Genomic DNA, 22359 nt, shown 5'->3' with positions numbered 1-22359 from the left:
CAACTTATCAAAAAATCCTCTCTGTTCTCAAGAATGGAGGAATTTTTAATCTAATTCTCCCAGGTTACCAGCCTCTGCTGCAGCCATTTTTTTGGCACCTAGTCTCCTAGGCAAGGAGTGCTGCACTTGCAAGCTCCTTACAACAGAACTAGTGACGCGCCCTGGGCCTATGTGATGCAGCGTTGCGCACGCAGGGACTACCCGGAGCCGGATCTGATAGGGGTAGTAGTCTCGTGGCGGTGACCCGGTCCGTGCCCAGGGAGTCAGACTAAGTGGCGGTATATTAGCAGTAGATGTAGAACGACTACGCCACCCGTTGAATGCAGCTATGGAGCTGCCGCTGCAGGGCAAACCGCTGAGGCCGGTGGGAGGATGGTGCAGCGTGGATGGTATAACCCCCAACGGGAGGGGTATAGCCTCAGGGCAGCCGACGTGGATGATGGGGGTAGCAGGAATCACTCAGAGACGATACGGTGTAGTTCAGGGTCTTTACTGGTGACAAAGATAGACCCTCCCGGAGTACTGGCTAGCGGTCGGGGCCTGGTCAGTCCTTGAGCAGATGGGATCCCCCTTGGCCAGGCGGAGTTGTAGGCCTCCCCAACTAATTGTACTCTTCTGGCTTCCTTGCTAGAGGCGGGTAAAGGTAGCCCACGTCCCTGAGTGTACCGTGTGGTGCTCACCCGTATGGCCGGTGACTCGGGGCCTTCTAGTAGCTTCCGCTCCACGACGGCGGTGCTGGTCCCACACGTGTGACCGAGCCTTCGGGTTTCTGGGCCAGAGGACCTGAAATCCCCTGCCGGTCGGTTTCTGCTGCTGGGTAGGAGTTAGTCCCCACAGCCTCGGACTCCGGGTCCGGTAAGAAATCTTCAATCAGGGCGAGCTCTACAGCTTCCAGCCCTGATCTCCTCTTAGCACGACTCCCACAGAGCTCCTGATCTTTCTTTCCTATCACTGCTTCTCTTCTTCTCTCTACTCTTCTTCTCTAACCCTGCCTCAGCCCCAGGTTTATATAGGGGAAGTCCTTCCCCTCCCAGGACTGGGCAGGAGGTGTGGCATGCATAGGATTCCTGACCAAGAGACCTCCCACCTGCTCTCATACATAACACTGCTGTTACTGTGGAAACCAGACCCCTGGGGTGCCACATTCCCCCCTAGTGAAATTTAGTACTCCGGGACTAAACATATTTTAGAAAAACATAACCAATACAAACAGAAACGGTACAATAGAAAAAAAACATATTAGAATGGTCACGGCGTGTCCGCAACCGGGTGCAGTTTTTGAAGAAAAGCAAGGTGTCCATTTCACCAAAACAGGGAGACGTAACCAGGTAGGGGTCTGTCCTGCCCCGAGTCCTTAACAGTCTTTAGTCCATTCCTAAGTTACGCTCCAACCAATTGTACAAGGATTCCCGGTAAATCCACCAAGGACTCCTAAAAATAACTAGAAACACATAATTATTTACAAGTAACAGACAGGTGACCACAAATAAAACAATTTAAACACTTCAAATTCTCCAACGTGTGGGTAACTGGCCTTTAGTGGCCCTAGTGGACCTACGGAGCTGACTGTCTGGCCCTGAACTACAGGGTGTAGGAGCTGTCAAGGGTAAACTGGGCAGCTGTCTACAGGCTCTTTGGCTCACTAGGGGTATGGCAGGCTCACTATAAGCAGAGGGTTGATCCTCCTGATCTGCTTGTGTGGAGTCTTCTGCCTCCTGGACCGGCTGTTTTCCAGCTCTACCGGTTGCTCCGTGAGTACTTGGGATGCTGGTTGGAGGAACGTGAGGACGGGTACCACAACTGCACCATTGACTTGAGTCCAGGACCGAGGGAAGTCTCCGAGCACAGTACTAACCACATCTTCCCTTTCCTCTACGGGTCGAGGGTCTTCTTGTTCCTCTTCAGGATTCCGTAGCTGTTCGGGACACTTCTTCAGGTGATCCCGGGATACAATTGTTGTGGTTTCCCCTCCGTCTTTACTGATGGTACAGACCTTCGGGTTGTCGTGGCTTGAGGGCAGTACGATGTACGGGTCCTTCTCCCACTGGTCGTCCAACTTGTGGAGTCGTCTTTTCCTCTTCAAGACCTGCTCTCCGGGTACCAAGGGAACAGCGGGAGCATACTGGTTGTAAGTTTTCTCTTGTCTTTCCCTAGCTAGACAGAGACTTCGCTCCACGCTCTCCTGTACTTTCCGGTACTGCTGCTGCCTCTCTGTGTCCCAGTCTGCTTCCGGTGAAGTGTCCTCGGGTGTCAGGAATCCCATCTCCAGGTCAACAGGTAGCTTACCGGGTCTTGCCCTCATTAGGTAAGCCGGGGTACAGTTGGTGGAACCTACAGGGATGTAGTTGTATAGGTCCACCAGGTCGGGCAGCTTCTCAGGCCACAGACTGCGTTCTTCCAGGGGCAATGTTTTTAGAAGATCTATCACCACCTGGTTCATTTTCTCACAAAGTCCATTAGTTTGCGGATGATAGGGTGTCGTCCTGATCTTCCGGCAGCCATACAGAGTACAGAACTCTTGGAAGACCTCCGCTTCAAAGGCAGGTCCCTGGTCCGTCAGCACCTGCTCTGGGTAGCCGTGTGGACGGCAGAAGTGCTGCTTGAAGGCTCTAGCTGCTGTTTGAGCCGTTAAGTCCTTGACGGGGACGACAACCAAGAACCGGGAGTAGTGATCCACGATGGTTAATGCGTAGACGTAGCCACTTCTCCTTGGGGTCAGTTTTACATGATCCAAGGCTACCAGTTCCAACGGCTGCCGGGTGACGATGGACTGAAGGGGGGTCTTCTGGCTGGCACGGTCCTTCCTTCTTAGGTTGCATGGGCCACAGTCTCTGCACCACCTCTCGATGGTTCCTCTCATGCCTACCCAATGGAACCGCCCGCGCAGCAGGAACTCCAGCTTCTTCCATCCGAAGTGCCCAGCCCCGTCGTGGTATGCCTCCATCACCATAGCTGCGTCCCTTCTTGGCACCACTACTTGCCAGATCAGTTCATGCGTCCGGGAGTTAACCATTCTGCGGCACAACTTCCCCTTGTAAAGGAACAGTCGACTCTTCTCTGCCCACAGTTGCTTGGCCTCCTCCGGAGCGTCTGGGTCAAGGCGAGCTTCCGGCTGAGTCAGCATCTCCTTCACCAGCCAGACGGCAGGGTCACTGTCTTGCGTTTCCGCCCAGTTGTAGTGAGGTAAGGGGTTGAACGTAGCGGCTTGCTTACCCCTTACACGGTGGGAATACTGGATAGTCCCATGACGGTGGAACGCAGGGAGTTCGACCTCTTCCAAATCTTCTGAATCCTCACCCTCGTCCGGTAGGTTTGGCATCCTGGACAGGGCGTCCGCGTTGGTATTGGAGCGTCCTGCCCGGTATTTGATTGTAAACTCATAGTTGGACAAGCGGGCCATCCATCTCTGCTCTAGGGCACCGAGTCTTGCAGTGTCCAGGTGTGTCAACGGGTTGTTATCCGTGTACACGGTGAACCGGGAAGAAGCGAGGTAGTGCTTAAAGCGTTCGGTGACTGCCCACACCACTGCCAGGAACTCTAGCTTAAATGAGCTGTAATTCTCAGGATTTCTTTCGGTGGGTCGCAGTTTTCGGCTGGCGTAAGCAATTACCCGTTCTTTCCCCTGCTGGATCTGGGATAGTACGGCTCCTAGCCCGATGTTACTGGCGTCGGTGTAGAGGATAAAGGGTTGGCTATAATCAGGGTACGCCAGGATTTCATCCCCCGTGAGGGCCATCTTCAGCTGGCGGAAGGACTCTTCTTCCAACTTCTCCCATCTGAAGGGCGGCTTCTGGTTCTTGGCCTTCCTGGACTGGCCTATCAGGAGGTCCTGCATAGGAGCTGCCTTTTTGGTGAAACCGGGTATGAACCTTCGGTAGTAGCCTACCAACCCAAGGAACTGCCTCACTTCCTTTACACTGGAGGGGCTTGGCCATTCCTTAATTGCGGTGATCTTATCAGGGTCGGGAGCCACTCCGTCAGCACTCACCACGTGTCCCAGGTACTGCACCTTTGGCTTCAGGAGGTAACACTTGGAGGGTTTCACCTTTAGGCCGTAACTTGCCAGAGCTTCAAACACTTCCGCCAGGTGCTTCAGGTGGTCCTCGTAGGTTTTGGAGTAGACGATGACATTGTCCAGGTATAACAGGACCGTCTCAAAGTTCCGGTGTCCCAGACAGCACTCCATCAATCGCTGGAAGGTTCCTGGTGCGTTGCAGAGTCCAAACAGCATGCAGGTAAACTCACTAAGTCCCATCGGGGTGGTGAATGCGGTCTTTTCCCGATCCGCCTCTGCTACAGGAACCTGCCAGTACCCGCTAGTGAGATCCAAGGTGGAGAAGAAGTTAGCAGATTTTAAAGCAGCCAAAGACTCCTCTATTCTTGGTAAGGGGTACGCATCTTTGTGTGTGATACGGTTTATTTTCCGGTAATCTACACACATTCTCATGGTGTTGTCTTTCTTTTTGACCAAGACTAGTGGAGCTGCCCAGGGGCTACAGCTTTCCCTGATTACCCCAGCCTCCTTCATGTCTCTAAGCATCCCCTTGGCGTGTTGGTAGTGTGCAGGGGGTACGGGTCGATACCTCTCTTTTATGGGAGGATGGTCTCCCGTGGGGATGTGATGTTCTACCCCCTTGACTCGCCCGAAGTCTAACGGGTGTTTACTAAACACTCTCTCGTACTCTTGAACCACCCGGTAGACTCCCTGTTTCTGGTGGGAGGGAGTGGAGTCAGTACCCAAATGTAGTTGCTGACACCAATCCTCCATTTGTTGTTTAGAGCCGTTACCTTCCTCCGGAGAAGATGGAGGCAAGGGTTCTACGGACTGTATAGAATTCTGATTGATGGTATACAATTTGGCTAGCGTGGCATACCGGGGCAGGTACACTTCCCTCTTCCCGATATTTATTATGCGAACGGGCACCCTCCCATGGCGTACATTGACCACCCCCCGTGTTGTCAAAATGGTGGGCCTACTGTCTGAGTAAACTGGTTCTACCATTGCCTGGTAATCTCTACCTCTCAGACCAATAGCCGCCCGGCACCAAATCATCATTTCACTTTTTGGGGGCATGGCAATAGGGAAAGGGTCACACATTCTCACGCTACCAATCTCACCGCTGGAGAGTTCCACCTGTTGCCGTCGCATCAGTGCCCGGATCTCTTTTTGGAGCACTCGCTGCTGGCCGGAGCTGGCGTTCTTGGCAACCTGCTGTAAAATAAAAATCACCTCTGCAAGACAATTTTCAATTACATTAGTTCCTAGAGTTATCTTAGGGTGACTTTCGCACTTATCAATGTCCACAATGATCAGTCCCTGGGCTGCCAGCTCGACTCTACCGATTTTAATGGTCACCTCTTTAAATCCGATCTGTGGCACGGGCTGACCATTGCTGGCGATGATACTCAAGTCGTCGTCAGGGTAGCGGGTTATATCCGAGTCATTCCAGTACTGCTTGAAGAGCACGTACGGGATGGTGGTGACCTGTGACCCAGTGTCCAGTAGGGCACTCATAGGAATGCCATCCAGTACCACAGGCAAGACTGGACGTCCTCCCACATATTTGTCACGCCAGTTTGATGGGCCTGATGATCTTTTTCCTAGGGGTTGGCCCTCTACCCTAGGTTGTGCCAGTTTAAAGGACAGTACCTTGCCATATGTCCGGGTTGATTGCAGCGGCGGCAGATAGGTTGTCCGTCCTCGTTGTATCGGTCGCTGGGTCTTCCTCTGGCCGGTGGGGTCCTCCTTGGTCGGCGCCACGGGATGTCCTCCGGTCCGGATGCCAGCTGGATCTTCCCTGGAGTAGAAACCTGTAAAGACTGCACAGTTCGGGTTAGCGCAGCAACGCTTTTAGCTAGCTCTTGGACCTGATGGTGCAGGTCGGGAGCCGGGTCATTGTTCAAAGCCTGCGCATCAGCTCCCACAGGCCCTGCCGACAAGGGCGCCGCCTCTTGGTGGTAAGTGGTAGTGGGGCGTCTGTGGGTCACAACGCCACCTGGTGCCGGTTCTCGGAGCACCCGGATGGCTCTGTCCTTGAACTGTGCAAATCCCAGATGAGGGTCCTGTAAGGCCATTGCCCGCAACTGGGTTCGGTGGGCATTGCAATATAAACCCTCTATAAATTGTTCAGTCAACAGCCGGTCCTCGTCTCCCACGCCGTCAGGGTCGGTCTGCTTAATGGCTCTCAGGGCCTCTTGTAGGTTTAGTGCATAGTCCCTTATACTCTCTTGTGCTCGCTGCTTGCACCCGTAGAATCTAAGCTTGATCTCGGCTGAGGTGCGGGTATCAAAGGTATCCTTCAGCCGGGTTAGTATCCCTGCGACAGTCCTTCCCCCAGGTGGCCAGGACTTTACCTCCCTTTGGGCTGCCCCAGTTAATTGGGCCACCAGGATGCTCACTTTTTGCTCTTCTGTGAGGGGGTACACCTGGAAGAGGCTATCCAGCTTTTCTCTAAAGTCATGCAGAGTATGTGACTCCCCTGAGTACTGGGGTAGCCAGGCCGCTCCCGGGATATAGGGCATGGTGAAAGGCATGACTGCAGCAGCGGTGGCGCTGGCGGGGGTTGAGGCAGTGAAGCTCTCCTCTGTATCCGACATCTTCCTCCCCCCTAGTGGACCGTGGCCTACCTTGCGATGATCCTCTTCCGTAGGCCGCGGCTCCACAGTGGATCGTCAGGGTTGAGGACCTTCCGTCGCGCTCCTGTGACGTCGGCGTCTGCTGGGCTCCTTCCAGGACCTTACGCAACATCCGGACGTGAGGCGGGGCTTCAGTTATCGCGCGCTTTCGGAGTCCACGCCCCTCTTCTTCCCGCGCGGCGTCTTCAAGATGGCGTCCAACGGCGGGAAAACTCCACGGATGGCGGGAAGAAGGCAGAAGATGGCGCCGGATGGCGGGAAAACTTCGCGGATGGCGGGAAGAAGGTAGAAGATGGCGCCGGATGGCAGGAATCTTCACCACTGGTAAGTTTGAACAGTCTTTTTCAGGCACGCAGTACCCGGTGGTTGCGGGCACGAGATCCTGCCGACTACGCCAAAAGTTGACGCGCCCTGGGCCTATGTGATGCAGCGTTGCGCACGCAGGGACTACCCGGAGCCGGATCTGATAGGGGTAGTAGTCTCGTGGCGGTGACCCGGTCCGTGCCCAGGGAGTCAGACTAAGTGGCGGTATATTAGCAGTAGATGTAGAACGACTACGCCACCCGTTGAATGCAGCTATGGAGCTGCCGCTGCAGGGCAAACCGCTGAGGCCGGTGGGAGGATGGTGCAGCGTGGATGGTATAACCCCCAACGGGAGGGGTATGGCCTCAGGGCAGCCGACGTGGATGATGGGGGTAGCAGGAATCACTCAGAGACGATACGGTGTAGTTCAGGGTCTTTACTGGTGACAAAGATAGACCCTCCCGGAGTACTGGCTAGCGGTCGGGGCCTGGTCAGTCCTTGAGCAGATGGGATCCCCCTTGGCCAGGCGGAGTTGTAGGCCTCCCCAACTAATTGTACTCTTCTGGCTACCTTGCTAGAGGCGGGTAAAGGTAGCCCACGTCCCTGAGTGTACCGTGTGGTGCTCACCCGTATGGCCGGTGACTCGGGGCCTTCTAGTAGCTTCCGCTCCACGACGGCGGTGCTGGTCCCACACGTGTGACCGAGCCTTCGGGTTTCTGGGCCAGAGGACCTGAAATCCCCTGCCGGTCGGTTTCTGCTGCTGGGTAGGAGTTAGTCCCCACAGCCTCGGACTCCGGGTCCGGTAAGAAATCTTCAATCAGGGCGAGCTCTACAGCTTCCAGCCCTGATCTCCTCTTAGCACGACTCCCACAGAGCTCCTGATCTTTCTTTCCTATCACTGTTTCTCTTCTTCTCTCTACTCTTCTTCTCTAACCCTGCCTCAGCCCCAGGTTTATATAGGGGAAGTCCTTCCCCTCCCAGGACTGGGCAGGAGGTGTGGCATGCATAGGATTCCTGACCAAGAGACCTCCCACCTGCTCTCAGACATAACACTGCTGTTACTGTGGAAACCAGACCCCTGGGGTGCCACACTAGCAAGCGCTGCTCTGTATCTGACCAGTTAAAGAGCCCCCTTCCTATGTTGCAGAGATAATGCTACATCATTACATAATATATGAAATCAATTGGTTTTGTTGTGAAGCTACAAATGTGATTCTGAACCAAACAACCACATCAGCTATAGAAACAGAATCCTTTATTACAAGAAAATGTAAATAACAAAAAAACACAGTAATGATAAAAAGCACCTCACACTGTGAGGGACATCATGATCTGATAAAGATCCATAAATCCAGTGTATACAATGTCTCCTACATAGAAGATACAAATATAATGGGATAAGTTTCCAAGTGTTCAACCATATAAACATATTACAGTAAATGTCAGAAGTTAGCAGTCACATAAAAGGCACATAAGCCCAATGGTATCTACAATGCATATATCTCTTAACTATATAAAGCGCAATGTGCCTTAGCATCCATGTCAATAAAATACAGAGAGTAATTTTGTATATAGAAATATCCAGATGGACAGTACCTTAAATGAGGCTGCCAATTAGCAGGTGCAGTCAAAATCAGATGCCCCTCCACCCCAACGCACGTTTTGTGTGTAACATCCTCAGGGGACATGGTTTTGAGAGGGATGTTAGTGTCTTATAAAGGAGAGAGCAGCCAATAAACAGACCTAGTGAAATCACGTGTGTATCCTGCTGCCGATGGATCTATTGGCGCATGAAACCCCAGCTCCTCCTCCTATGTAACATGACTTCCGGTTTTCGGCCCGTGGAACGCACGCAGTCGGCGTCTCCAGGGTAACCTGGCATACATACTCATACATACATTCATTATATAATATAGCAGCATTGCCGATAGCACAGTTATACAGTATTAATGTGCCTGCTTACATAGCGACAACATATTCTGCATCTTCATCACTGTCCCCAGTGACAATCCCTATCAGTATGTCTTTGCAGTCTGGAGTACCGGAGGGTAATAGCCAAGGAGAACATATAAAGACCTTGCAGATGTTGTCCTTGGTTGGATTTGAACCCAACACCCAAGAGCTGCAAGGCTGCAGTGCTAACCACTGAGCCACTGTGCCACCCTGCTGGTCTGCACTGTCAATCATCAAGAAGCCTGGAGTCAGGAGTCTGGATAGCGGTGCGCTCCTGGGACAAACCCTTTAATTTAGGAATAACTTCTAAAATCTGGTACCACTGAGACATATGCTGTTCACTGTAAAGTTGTCCAAAAAGTTCAGATTTTTGCAAACTCCCAGCATTCATCCGTCCTGTGGCATGTGCTATCAGCTAGTGACAGCATTCACAATCAAAGGTCCCCGCTCATAATAACTCTTTCACAGTTCTCTGTTAATAACGCTTCCTAGTGAATTCGATTAGTGCATTGTAACATGATCAGATAGAAAAAGCAAGGAGTCATGTTAAGCTCTTTGTCACCCCACAAAGGTACGGTTTAAAGGTTGCCAAGCAACAGGACAATAGCCGGAGATGAACATACATTCAAAGACGGAATGTGAAAAGAAAATTAGAGTGAAAACCGCAGACGGCTTTACAACGTTCCATAGACGGTGGGAGCTATATCAACGCTCTCTACTGATTGTAGTATATAGGAATGGAGCGGAGACAAAGCTTATAGGGATTTCATGATGGCAGCTGTGAACGGCAAACGCATTTTTTTTTTAACATTGCAAGTAAAAAGAGAATGGGAATGTATATATATATATAGAGATAAATATATGATAACTTCATAGGATCATCATGCATCATTAAAGGGGACAACTCCTGTCCATATGACCTTTTGGAATATATGGGCGTAATAGAGAAGACTCGCCGCTCTACAAGTACTAGAGAGATTAATTAAGGCTCCGTTCACACCTCCGTCGCAGATTCTGTCATTCAGGTCAGCAAGCAGCGTTATTCTTCCTGTCAAAATGTTACAAAACTCAAGAGAACCCATTATAAATCACGTTCGGCACTGCGCCATTTTTTATTTTCTGCTCCGATGATGACACTGAAAACTAGACACGACTACACAGATATCAGAAAACCCAGCATCTTTAGCATTTCCTGGCACCCTGATACTGTCAGGTTTCCTGCGTTGACTAGGCTGCAGCATCACGATGTCCCCGATTCATCATTGCTTTTGAGCCTTTTTTTTGCCTAGTTTAGTGTGCTTTGCTCCCTTTTTGTTTGCACCCAATTTGTTATTCTATTTGCACCTTTTTTTAAGCTTATATTATATGAACTCGCCTGTTTTTTTATTTTTTTCCGCTTTGTGTGCGGAGTTTACCAATCCCAGATTTTTTTCGTCTGATTCATCAATTGCAAAAAGCTATGCAACTATTTAAAAAGTTGCAAGATTTGGGGTAACTCTACTCCAGTCTTCATTTAGTGTATTTTTGAATATGCCAGTTTTGTTGAGCAATTTTTGTGATGTTGGTACAAAATTTGGCACCAGAAGTCGCAAAAACAGTTCAAGACAGGAAAAAAGACAATTTTTTTCTTTGTGACATTGATGAATTTGTCACCAAAAATGGTAACTAATACAAAAATACTAAAAAAGGAAAGTGGTTTTAAAAAAACATACAAATGATGAATCGGGGACAACATGACATGATGTTGCAGCCAACTCAGGGCAAGAGACGCTGAAGTTGCCAGGCACCGGAAGACCCCGAAGATAGTCCAGTGAAGACCACACTGGTGAACGGACTGAAGAAGACGAGTGGATTGGAGCGGGGCTGCTTGACCGGACAAGTCATGTCCAGGTGAGTATAATTTTTTTAATTTTTTTTCTTCATATGTTTATTATGCTCTGGCTCTCTCAGCTCCGGTTCTCCAGATTGTGGGGGCCCTGGCGGTCGGACTTTCAATGACCTTGAGGTTAACCCCTATTCAAAGGGGATAACTTCCAGGTGGGGTTTTAACTTTATTTTTTTAGTCCCATTGGGAGACTTGAACCCGCGATTGCCTCATCACTTGTTCTATATACTGCAGTACCGCAATGTTGCAGTGTATAACTAAAATCATAGTCTTCATAGTCACAGCCAGTTGCTGGGCTTCACAAAAGTTCCGTCATGGCAGCTATGGGGGCTTTCCACAGACCCATGGCTACCATGGAAGCTGACTGGAACCATGTGATCACGCTACATGATACGGGGGATGATGGGTACAAGAATGGCACTCCATACACAGACATACTAAAACGTCCTATGTCGGTAAGGGGATAAACAGCCAAACAAGCCAAAGGTAGGACCCACATCTTTCAGACATTTATGGGATAAAACATCATCCATGAGACAATATGGCTTGTTAAAGATGTGAAAAACTCTTTAAAGCCCCCTTACTTTGCTTCAGTTGCCAATTGGTGCTTATATCAGCAGCTAATCTGCACGGGTAAAAGGACTCTTAGGAAAATGTTTTTTACTTTTTGTTTTATTTATAAAGATTTAAAAAAAAGTCTAATCTCTTTAGCCCTAAATAGAGAGAAGAGCTTACAGAAGATATCACCAATTACTCCTGTTAAATCCCCTATATTCATTCGTGAATGTGAGAAGGAGTCATTCGCTGATAGACACGTGTAGCTCCATTTTCATGGATTTGTTTACTGGTGTTTCTATCACCTCGGAATCAATATTTTTCTCTGAATGATTCTGATTCTCACTCTCATTTCCTAGAACGTTCCTAGAATGGTCGCACATAGAGTGCATGGAATAATGTGATACAAAATGAACTGCAGATTGAGCAGAGCAATAAGTGTCGTTACTGGGAGCCATCAGCAGTAAGGGTCATGGTGTTCATTTAGAAATAAAGGCAAATAACAAGAAACTGGTCAATGAGAAAAAGAAATAATTATAGTACAAAAGAATAGGTTTTTCATAACATCTCATATTAAAAGAGGTCTCCATTTTTAACTTTGGACATAATGGTGGACTCCTATTGCTCTAACATTTAGCCTTGGACATTGACATCTTTATAACACAGAACAGCAAACTTGGTCATGTTTACATTTTTAAGATATGAAGATGGCCAAGTGGCATGCTGGGAATTTTATCTTGGGGGGGAGGGGACAGTTCTCTCAGTCCTCAAATTCCCAATCTGGGTTCAGTAGTTCCACTGGCTTTGTATAAGGCCATACTCACTGTCTCCATCCTCTTCCTTCAATCCTTCCACCCAACTCTCCTAAAACATGTCTGTCCTTTCTTTCACTGGGCTCAGTCCCCTCCCAGGTTAGAAGTGATCACACCCTCCCCCTTAAACATTCACTGTTCACTAAACAATGAAGAATATTCTAGAAGCCTTCATCTGAGACTGCGTGTAAGACCCCCTGTGGGGACGGCTCCACTGTGTCTACAATCTACACACACATAACGAGATTATTGGCTATTGGAACAATGGTTAGATACTCCTGAGATACAGATTAGTGGAATGCTGGACATTTTACAAGTGAATCTAGTGCACATACTGACAAGTCAGCAGAACTATATAAAACATAAAAGGTAAATCACTAATAAAACACAATAATAATATTAACAAAAATGGTGGTCCGTTGCTGGAAAAGTATCATAGTCTTTAGAAAATGGGCAGCTTCTCACAGGGGGGGTTGACACAACGATATTCCTACTTTCTGTGTCGACAGAGCAGTTCCTCCAGGCATCAGGACATCAAAGATGAAGTCGTCTATAGCTGAGCCGAGCCAAGCGTAGACGCACTGGCACTTGCAGGACATAGGCGGTGTGGGGCTAGCAATGGCAACGTAGACAGTGGAACGCGTCATGGGTTTGGTTAGGAAAAAGCATAGGAAACTGACTACACAGAAAAAGGGGGATGTAAACAACCAAAAAAGCGGTGCACAAGCCAAAATCTAGACGAAAGAAAGGTAAAATAGTAATACAACCCGCACAAACACTGGTATGGACAGAGCCTAAAAATATTAAAATTGAACAATCTCTTAACAAATTGTTATATTTGATTTTTTTCAGCTGAAATCTTACGCATGTGTACATGCCCATCTTATCAGCATGTGTTCAGAAAAGGAAGAAGAAAGGCTGTTCTGCGCATGCCTATACTGTAGCAATGTGCGCACATGTGGGGTTTCAGCTGAGACAGCACTGGTGAAGTGAAGCCAGTGATGTCAATCAAAGAAGTGAGGGACAACTTGATTGATTGACAACATCGCTTGTGGAACAAGAACATATAATTTTTATAAAGCTGTAAAAAATGTTTTTCTATTCACCATGGACCATGGATTTGCCATCAAAAAGTATTATTATTCTTAGAGCAAGCTGCCCTAGGTGTAGATGTCCTTAAATAAGAACATAATTTTGCCATAACAGACTCCCTTAAAAAACGTACATATTCTGAATAGAGCAATTCCCCTGTTTTAGTGAATTTTAAACAGGTCATTGATCAGTACATTACATTTTTTTTTCTTACGTAATATAATAGAATTTTTCACCTTTACTACCATAACAGTTTTTGACAACGCAAAACCGAACGTGGAAGGTTTGACAGTTCTGATGCCAGCTACGACCTTGTCACGGCTCTATGATAGCTGTCAACCTGAAGACTCAAAAGACAGAGGGCAAAATGACTAAAAACTCGGTTTACACAAAGACTAAAAATACAGAATAAACAGCGAACATGATCTATCGTTGGTTTGGAACAGTCAAATCATAGAATAGTTTCCGCATTTTTCCTTCTTAAAGATTTACAATATAATCCAAGTATAATTTTTAGTAACTTTTTAAAAAGTTTTCTTTCTTTAGGTGCAATAACATTAAAGGTAGTCAATCAGTAGATTCATGCTGCCTGAACCACAGGCAGCAATAATAAGAGTTTGACTAAAGAAAAAGTCAGAGTATAAGTTGTTGTACAGTGGGGAAAAAAATATTTAGTCAGCCACCAAGTTCTCCCACTTAAAAAGATGAGAGAGGCCTGTAATTGACATCATAGGTAAACCTCAACTATGAGACACAAAATGAGAAAACAAATCCTGAAAATCACATTGTCTGATTTGGAAAGAATTTTTTTTCAAATTTTGGTGGAAAATAAGTATTTGGTCAATTACAAACAAACAAGATTTCTGGCTCTCACAGACCTGCAACTTCTTCTTTAAGAGGTTCCTCGGTTCTCCACTCATTACCTGTTTTACTGGCACCTATCTGCAATAGGTAAGCAGCTTGGTGTGAAGAAATCAACTGTGGGAGCAATAATTAGAAAATGGAAGACATACAAGACCACTGATAATCTCCCTCGATCTGGGGCGCCACACAAGATCTCACCCTGTGGGGTCAAAATGATCTCAAGAACAGTGAGCAAAAATCCCAGAACCACACGGGAGGACCTAGTGAATGACCTGCAGAGAGCTGGGACCAACGTGACACAGGCTACCATCAGTAACACACTACGCCGCCAGGGACTCAGATCCTGCAGTGCCAGACGTGTCCCCCTGCTTAAGCCATTACATGTCCGGGCCCATCTGAAGTTTGCTAGAGAGCATTTGGATGATCCAGAAGAGTATTGGGAGAATGTCATATGGTCAGATGAAATCAAAGTAGAAACACAACTTGGCGTGTTTGGAGGAGAAATAATGCTGAGTTGCATCCAAAGAATACCATACCTACTGTGAAGCATGGGGGTGGCAACATCATGCTTTGGGGCGGTTTCTCTGCCAAGGGACCAGGACGACTGATCCATGTACATGAAAGAATGAATGGGGCCATGTATCGTGAGATTTTGAGTGCAAACCTCCTTCCATCAGCAAGGGCATTGAAGATGAAATGTGGCTGGGTCTTTCAGCATGATAATGATCCCAAGCACACCGCCAGGGCAGCAAAGGAGTGGCTTCGTAAAAAGCATTTCAAGGTCCTGGAGTGGCCTAGCCAGTCTCCAGATCTAAACACTATAGAAAATCTTTGGAGGGAGTTGAAAGTCTGTGTTGTCCAGCGACAGCCCCAAAACATCACTGCTCTAGAGGAGATCTGCAGGAGGAATGGGCCAACATACCAGCAACAGTGTGTGCCAACCTTGTGAAGACTTAGAAAACGTTTGACCTCTGTCATTGCCAACAAAGGATATATAACAAAGTATTGAGATGAACTTTTGTAATTGACCACATACTTATTTTCCATCAAAATTTGAAAAAAATTTCTTTCCAAATCAGACAATGTGATTTTCAGGATTTGTTTTCTCATTTTGTCTCTCATAGTTGAGGTCTACCTATGATGTCAATTATAGGCCCCTCTCATCTTTTTAAGTGGGAGAACTTGCACAATTGGTGGCTGGCTAAATACTTTTTTCCCCACTGTACGTGCAATGTGTAGGAGCATGTTCACACTGTGGCCACTTTACAGACAAACCCCAAGAAAAAAACAAAACAAAATCAGCATATACCCTGTAGTAAGTAAATAACTAAATAGTAGTAGTACATATAAATAACATAGGGTGCTTAGTTAACACTATTTTGATCAAAAAAGCATAAAAGCCATCCCACCACGACAACGTGTACCCAATCGGGACAGTCCTATCTCTAGTACTAAAACCTCACCTAGTGTCAGTATGTTCCAGGTCATTTCTATGGTTTTACTGTAGTTTCATCTACTTTTTACAAACTGTGGAATGGCCCCCTTTTTTAAGCTAGGCATTTTATCTATATAGCTTCCCATTCTCATTTTGTTTTTTCTCTTGGGCAACAATAAGAGTTTGGCAGTGCGATTGCTGCAGCATTTCAGAGAAAACATAGTTTAAAGAGCCAGTCGAAGACTATAAGGAGAGACCTGACTAGTTCAATGATGTTCCCGGCTGGTTTCTCTCCAGTCCACTCCAGTTGTTTTCCTATGTACATACATGGGAGAGACCTGTCAATCAAGAGGAGTGGGTGTCATGGGTTTACTGCGACAGAGAGGAGCCAGAAGGCTGCAGCGTCTGAGTCAACGTACTCCTGCAATGAATAGAAGCACTTCTCCCTGTTATTAAATGGTGCTGGGTTTTTTCAGCAGTACAGGAGTTAAACTGCTCAACTTTGAGTCTCTATAGTTTCCTTCTATATAGTCTCTGCTCTGGCAATCTGGATTGCTAGTGTTAAGTCTTGTACTGCCTGGTGAGGAGTGGAGGATTCGGTTTTCGGTACAGGTATTTAAGGAGGGTTGTTCTGTGACTGTTGCTTGGTGTTTTGGCTGTGTGCATAGTACCTTCCTCTGCTATTTTTGTTTACCTTCCTAATTCATTCTGTGTTTTCCCTCTGTTATCTGTGAGTGCATATTTAGTATGCTTGGTATTTTAATTTATCTCTGTATGTCCTTTCCTTGTTTGTCTGGTTTGTGTATTTACATACAGTATTCATCCCCACTTCTCTGGATGGTGGAGGGGACAGATAAGGGCTGTTTCAGGAGAACAGCAAGGTACGTTGCCCCAGCATCTTCACCATCAGAAGTAACCTGGGAAGTGGGGATAGCTAGGGTGCCCCTAGTGTTAGGGACAGCATAGGAGCCCCTGGTCCCGGGTTATCAGAGAACAGTATAGTGACAGCGGGGTGGGGAGAAGTCTACCAGAGACATCATTGACTAGTTAGGTCTCTCCTTACAGTCCCTGGTTGGCTCTTCAAGCTACGTTTTCTCTGAAACGCTGCAGTGATTTAGAATAATCATGCAACCGGGTTCTGATTCATGCTACCTGTGCATCAGCAAAAATATTTTAGCACCATAATTCAATACTGTTACAGTGTATGCTGTATATAAAGCATAAAGCACATATTTTTTCTGTCTTGCAAGTTTTGAAGTGACCCACCCCTGAGGTGGTCCTGATTTTTCAATTGTGTCGGTAAATAAACCTGTAAATTTATACTGCCATCCTTCATGTCAAATGAATTCATCAAGTCTCCAACTTTCCAAAAAAATAAAACTCTTTGGCAATGAAGCAACCCCAGGCAGTTGACATAAAAAACACTATTAGGTTGCAGTAAAAGAATTACTACAATGGTAACCTGCAAATAAAAATCTCAAATGACTATGTGATCATCACAAAAATATTCCAAAATCAAATATTTTGAGATGGTCACAAGATTTCTTAGAACTTTTTTTTCCCATAAGGAAACATTGTTTTGGACCCTAGGGATTCAAGGCTTACCATATTTTCCAGATGTATACCACAGTATCAGTAAGATTTGTAACTTTACGGTCAGCAGGAGACATTTCCTTTCAAACATAATTTTTCAATGACCATAGTCTTAAAATAACACTGGTCAACAAAAAAAAATATTTGCTTTCACAAAATGAAAATTAACTTATATTTTTCATGCTGAATTCGAATATCCTTTCAGATTTTTTCCATCAAGCAGGGGTTTTTTTTTGTGACACACATTTTTAGTTTTATGGAAATATTAAAAAATAATACTTATGTAGTCAACATTATATGAAATTCAGCTTACCTAGAACATTTTTGATGATGATTTATAGGAATATTTTGCTTCCGAAATGTCTCTCTTCATAGTAAAGCAAAAGTCAGCCAACAAACTAGGGCTCCACTTGCCTTGGTACCTCTGCTCCATCATAGAAATCTGCTGATGAAAATGCTGACAGCACTAAGATTTTCTGGGAAAAAGTCCAGGTGGGAGTCCAAGAAATGAAATTTCAAGGACATGTTGCATCCCATAGCTTGGTATGATTTCACAAGATCACTCACTATATCACCATAGTTTTCTGCTTTATGATTTCCGAGAAAAGAAGAGGAGACGTTTTTGAAGGATAGCTAGGCTGCTTTATTTCAATGGATTTAACAGTTCCTGAAATTGTTCATCGTCCATCACCGATCTTATTTGTGGCCCTATAAAAATGTCTTCTTTCAATTTCACATCACTAACTTTGGGAAATTTAGATTTCAAATGTATAAATGCAGAAGAATTTTTATCAAGTGCTTTTACAAATTGTTTCATCAATCCTAGTTGAATATGCAGTGGAGGTAAATATACTTTTTCAAGATTCACTAAAGGTACATTTGGCACATTTTTTTGTGTCCATGAACAAAAGATTCACGTTTAGGCCATTGTTTTCGAATATAGTAAGACTTCCTATCCCTGCTATCCCATTCACGTAAGAAACAGTAGAATTTAGTGTACCCAAGTTGCAATCCAAGCAACCAAACAATTGCCTTCACATCTCGACAGATAATCCAGTTATATTTTTCATACTGGATTTTTTCTAACAGCAGTTTCATATTTTCATATGTCTCTTTCATATCAGCAGAATGCGCAACAGGTATCGACGGGAGGTTGTTACCATTATGCAAAAGAACGGCCTTCAAATTAACTTTTGATGAGTCTATGAACAATCGGCACTTATCTGCCCGATGTTGAGGTCCAAGGGCCTCCATAACAGAACAAACATTATTACAAAAAAATACACCTTTTTCTTCAGAGAAATAGTTTTTTGAAATCACTCTCTCAGCTACGATACCTACATATTCTCACCTCTTCGTGGAGTCGATTCCATCTTTTGAGCCTGGAACTGAAGCTCTTATTGCTGCTTAGACCAGTCTAAATCACAGATAAGGTCGATCAGATCTTCTTGAGATAAGAAGAGAGGTTCTGATGAACAACTTTCTTCGAAAGTAGGATCACATCTCACATTGCTGTATGCTTCCTCTTCAGTGTAAGGTCAGAGTCAGAGCTGTCACTTATGGACATAAAATCTGGACAATTGGGTACAGTAAGCTCTTCGCTATGTAAGACAGGCCACATTGCAGATGGGAAATTGAGGTAATTAACTGTATACTTTGTTTTAGATGTGATTCCTTTATTGTTCATTAAGCAGAAATAGAAATCTGTTAAATGGTCCTTTCGTTCCCTTCAAACCATCTGAATGACAAATGGCATGTGATGTGAACCATTTTTATAACCAGTAGGACACCTAACACCAGATAAGCAGCATACGGTCAAGGCTGAATGTGTTGGCACCCTTGAAATTGTTCCAAAAAATGAAAGATTTCTCCCAGAAAATTATCGCAATTACACAATTTTGTTCTGCCCATTTTTGGAGTTTTTGAGGAATAATGTCCAATTTGCCTTCTTTCCTCTATTTTTTTGTGTTGTTCCAATACACACAAAGGAAATCAACATGTGTATAATAAAACATGTGTAATTGCAATCATTTTCTGGGAGAAAGAATTCATTTTCTGGAACAATTTCAAGGATGCCAACACCTTCAGCCATGACTGTACATGTGGCGCCCAGTACCTTTCGAGTTGACCAACTTTACACCTGAAATAAAGCTCATAACAGTTTTTTACAAGCGGTGTAAAATTTCGTCTTTGACTCTTGAACGTCAAATTCACCACACACACACATAACTTAAAATTGTCTGGATGATGTAAACACTTTCTTGGCATTATTGCAAAATTTATAGCAACTAATAGAACTAACAAAATATGAGAAACAAGGAAAACACTTTAGATCCACAGAAGAACAAACACTAACAGACTCACTGCTACTCCATTACTGGCTCTCTACTTACAAAAGATGCAATATCTAAGCATGTCTGAACATGTCTGAATATGAATGAACCTGCATAATCTTGTTATTTTGTCTTTTAACATAACAGAAGACCCTACTCTTCTGTCACACACTGATTATAATTCTAAATAATTTAGTTAAATCATCCAATAGGCTAACCATAAAAAAGCAAAAATTAAAAATAAGAAATACATGTAAAAAAAACTGTGCCTGATGAAAAAATTATAACAAAATATTTGAATTCGGGAGGTAAAATCCTACTACAATCGCTATTAAATGTTCTTGTGAAAAAAATCATGTTGACCAGGGTAATCCTAACTTTCTTAAAAGTAACCTACACATTGTGTCCATTGAAGGTCACTTACCGCTATATTTTTTTACTGCTTAATAACTTTCAAAATAGATCAATTTTTAGGGCAAAGACTGCCACAAAGCAAGATGTCAACCAAACAAGAAAAAATTGCAAGCAAAGCTCTCTATTTGTTATATATATCAAATATTGATCCCAGCTATCCATTCCAGTTAAATAGCAAAAAAGTGCAAGTATATCCGAACTGCATAAAAAATGTGAGCATAAGCAAAGTTTTCAGATATTTCAGCAAATATCGACAGGACAACTTTCTGTAAACAAATTCATTATGATATAAGACAAGCGGCATGAACCAATCTATTATGAAACAAAGCTAAGGACATACTGAGGGCTCATAGTACAGTAATCCTAGCTTCAGACACATAATGGACATCGAATGCAGAAATTCAAGAAGAAATCAATATTATCATTTTTGCTTACCTGGTATTCTTTAGTATTCTCGACAGTAAAGTTGAACCAGACGCGAAAACGGGGGTTACATGTATCAGGTCTAATAAAGAGGTCATACTCAAATTCTGAGATATAATCCACTCTTCCAAGATTACCTGTTACATAAAAATAACATACAATGAAGTTGTGCCCAACAGAGAAAGCAAATTTTACCCAAAAATATATATGGTCCGTTATACTAAACTATACAAAGTGGCACTACAATGGGTACAACATTTGTCCCTTTTTATGCATTTTTCCTGAACTATTTCGGATGATAACATCAAGCATTGTTGCTGTAACTTGCAGCACTTGGGTCCATGGTTCAAACCCAAATCAAAGCAAGGTATTTCTTCCAGGTTCTTTGCCTAAGTTCTTTCTCCCAAATATCAAGAAATATATGCTTTGTTAACTAGCCTCCTATGAAACATCCCCTAGTCTGAAGTTGGGAAATCAAATCATAAGACAAGGACAATTTAATTTTTACTTTATAAATCAATAGTGCACATGAAAATAGGAAACTTTATAATTAGTGTTGAGCATTCCGATACTGAAATATCGGGTATCGGCCGATATTCACTGTATCGGAATTCCGATACTTAATTCCGATACTTTTATAATATCGAATACCGGAATCGGAAGTTCCCATAATGCCTGCGCTCTGCAGTGTCTCTGAAGGATGACAAGCTGGATGGCAGCGCTCAGCTGCGATCCAGCTTGTCATCAGAATGCCATCCCAGCGTGGGAGAATTCTCCTGATTGTTTAAAAGCCGGCGCGCGGTAAAAAGCCGCCGGCTTTTAAACAATCACGCAGCCCCATACTGCTTCCCCGCAGCCTCCCACCCCGATCCTCCGCTCCCCTCGCCACCTCCCATCCCGATCGTAAATTAGGACCGGGCGGGGAGCGCAGCACCAAGGAGCGAAGGACCCGGGCGGGGAAGCCGGCAGTGAAAAGACTTCACCGCCGGCTTTCCCGTTCTGTGCTGCGCTTTCCCGCCGGTTATTTCAAATGAACAGCTGAGGTATCAGGTGATGCCGATCAGCTGTTCATTTGAAGTAGCCGCGGTGCCCTCAGAGGGTTCATGTGAGTTCATGCTTGACTGCATGAACTCACATCAACTTTCCCACGGCCGCACAGGTCAGCCTCACCTCCCAGACCGGTCATGATTAGTGTGTGCGGGTGTGTGTGTGCGGGTGTGTGTGTGCGGGTGTGTGTGCGGGGTGTGTGTGTGCGGGGTGTGTGTGCGGGGTGTGTGTGTGCGGGTGTGTGTGTGCGGGGTGTGTGTGCGGGTGTGTGTGCGGGCAGACATAGGCCGATGTGACACTACTACTCCCATCGGCCTATGTCTGTCCCCCGTCCACTCCTGCCAGCAGGATCAGCTCGATGGGAGCAGTAGTTCCCATCAGCCTGATCCTGCTATTTAAATTGCCCTACTGTGTCCCCAATAAATGTTAAATACATGTCATTGGTGGCCAGTGGTTACCTAAAAGAAATTAGTTCATACATTACCTGTCCCCGCCGATCGCCACCTAAAATAAAGTAAAAAATAAAAAACTACACCTATACTCACCAAGACACCTAATTCCCCGAAGCCATCGATCTCCTGTAATAAAATATAAAATAATAAACCACAACCTTATCCTTACCCCTCCGTAGTAGTCCACGAGTGTCCCACGAAGATCTCCAGTTCAGAGCAGCCACATAGAATGTGACCGCTCTGAACCGCTGCCGCCGCTAGAATGACGGGGCCGTAAGGGTTCACCAGAGTTCAGGCAGCGCTGCTCCGGTTAGCTCCTTTACGGCACTGCTGTATCGTGAGAAATTCCCACGGTACAGCACTGCCGTAAAGGAGGTCTCCGGAGCTGCGCTGCCTGAATGCACTCCGGTGACCTCAGTCAGTGGCTCCCGCTGCCGGGAGCGGACGTGTTCCCGGCAGCGTGAGCTTACAGCAGCCATGCACAGCTGTCACCATCTCCAGATGTGACAGCTGTGCATGGGAGATCAGCGCAGGAACGTGGACAGGTAACTATTTTTTTTTT

General features: G+C 45.6%; 1 protein-coding gene across 1 annotated transcript in view; it reads right to left on the bottom strand.

Annotated features, from left to right (window-relative positions):
• Window positions 1-22359, bottom strand: part of AGBL4 (AGBL carboxypeptidase 4) — a 2899935-nt gene that overhangs the window by 2583685 nt on the left and 293891 nt on the right. Inside the window, exon 3 of the mRNA XM_073642636.1 lies at window positions 20311-20435. Within this exon, the coding sequence (XP_073498737.1) occupies window positions 20311-20435 (125 nt within the window). The remainder of the gene's footprint in view (window positions 1-20310; window positions 20436-22359) is intronic.

This window comes from Phyllobates terribilis, unplaced genomic scaffold, assembly GCF_046119375.1.
Source record: "Phyllobates terribilis strain yellow unplaced genomic scaffold, ASM4611937v1 Scaffold_8__6_contigs__length_399053987, whole genome shotgun sequence".
NCBI classification, from domain to species: domain Eukaryota; kingdom Metazoa; phylum Chordata; class Amphibia; order Anura; family Dendrobatidae; genus Phyllobates; species Phyllobates terribilis.
This window is presented reverse-complemented; position numbering and strand designations above follow the sequence as displayed.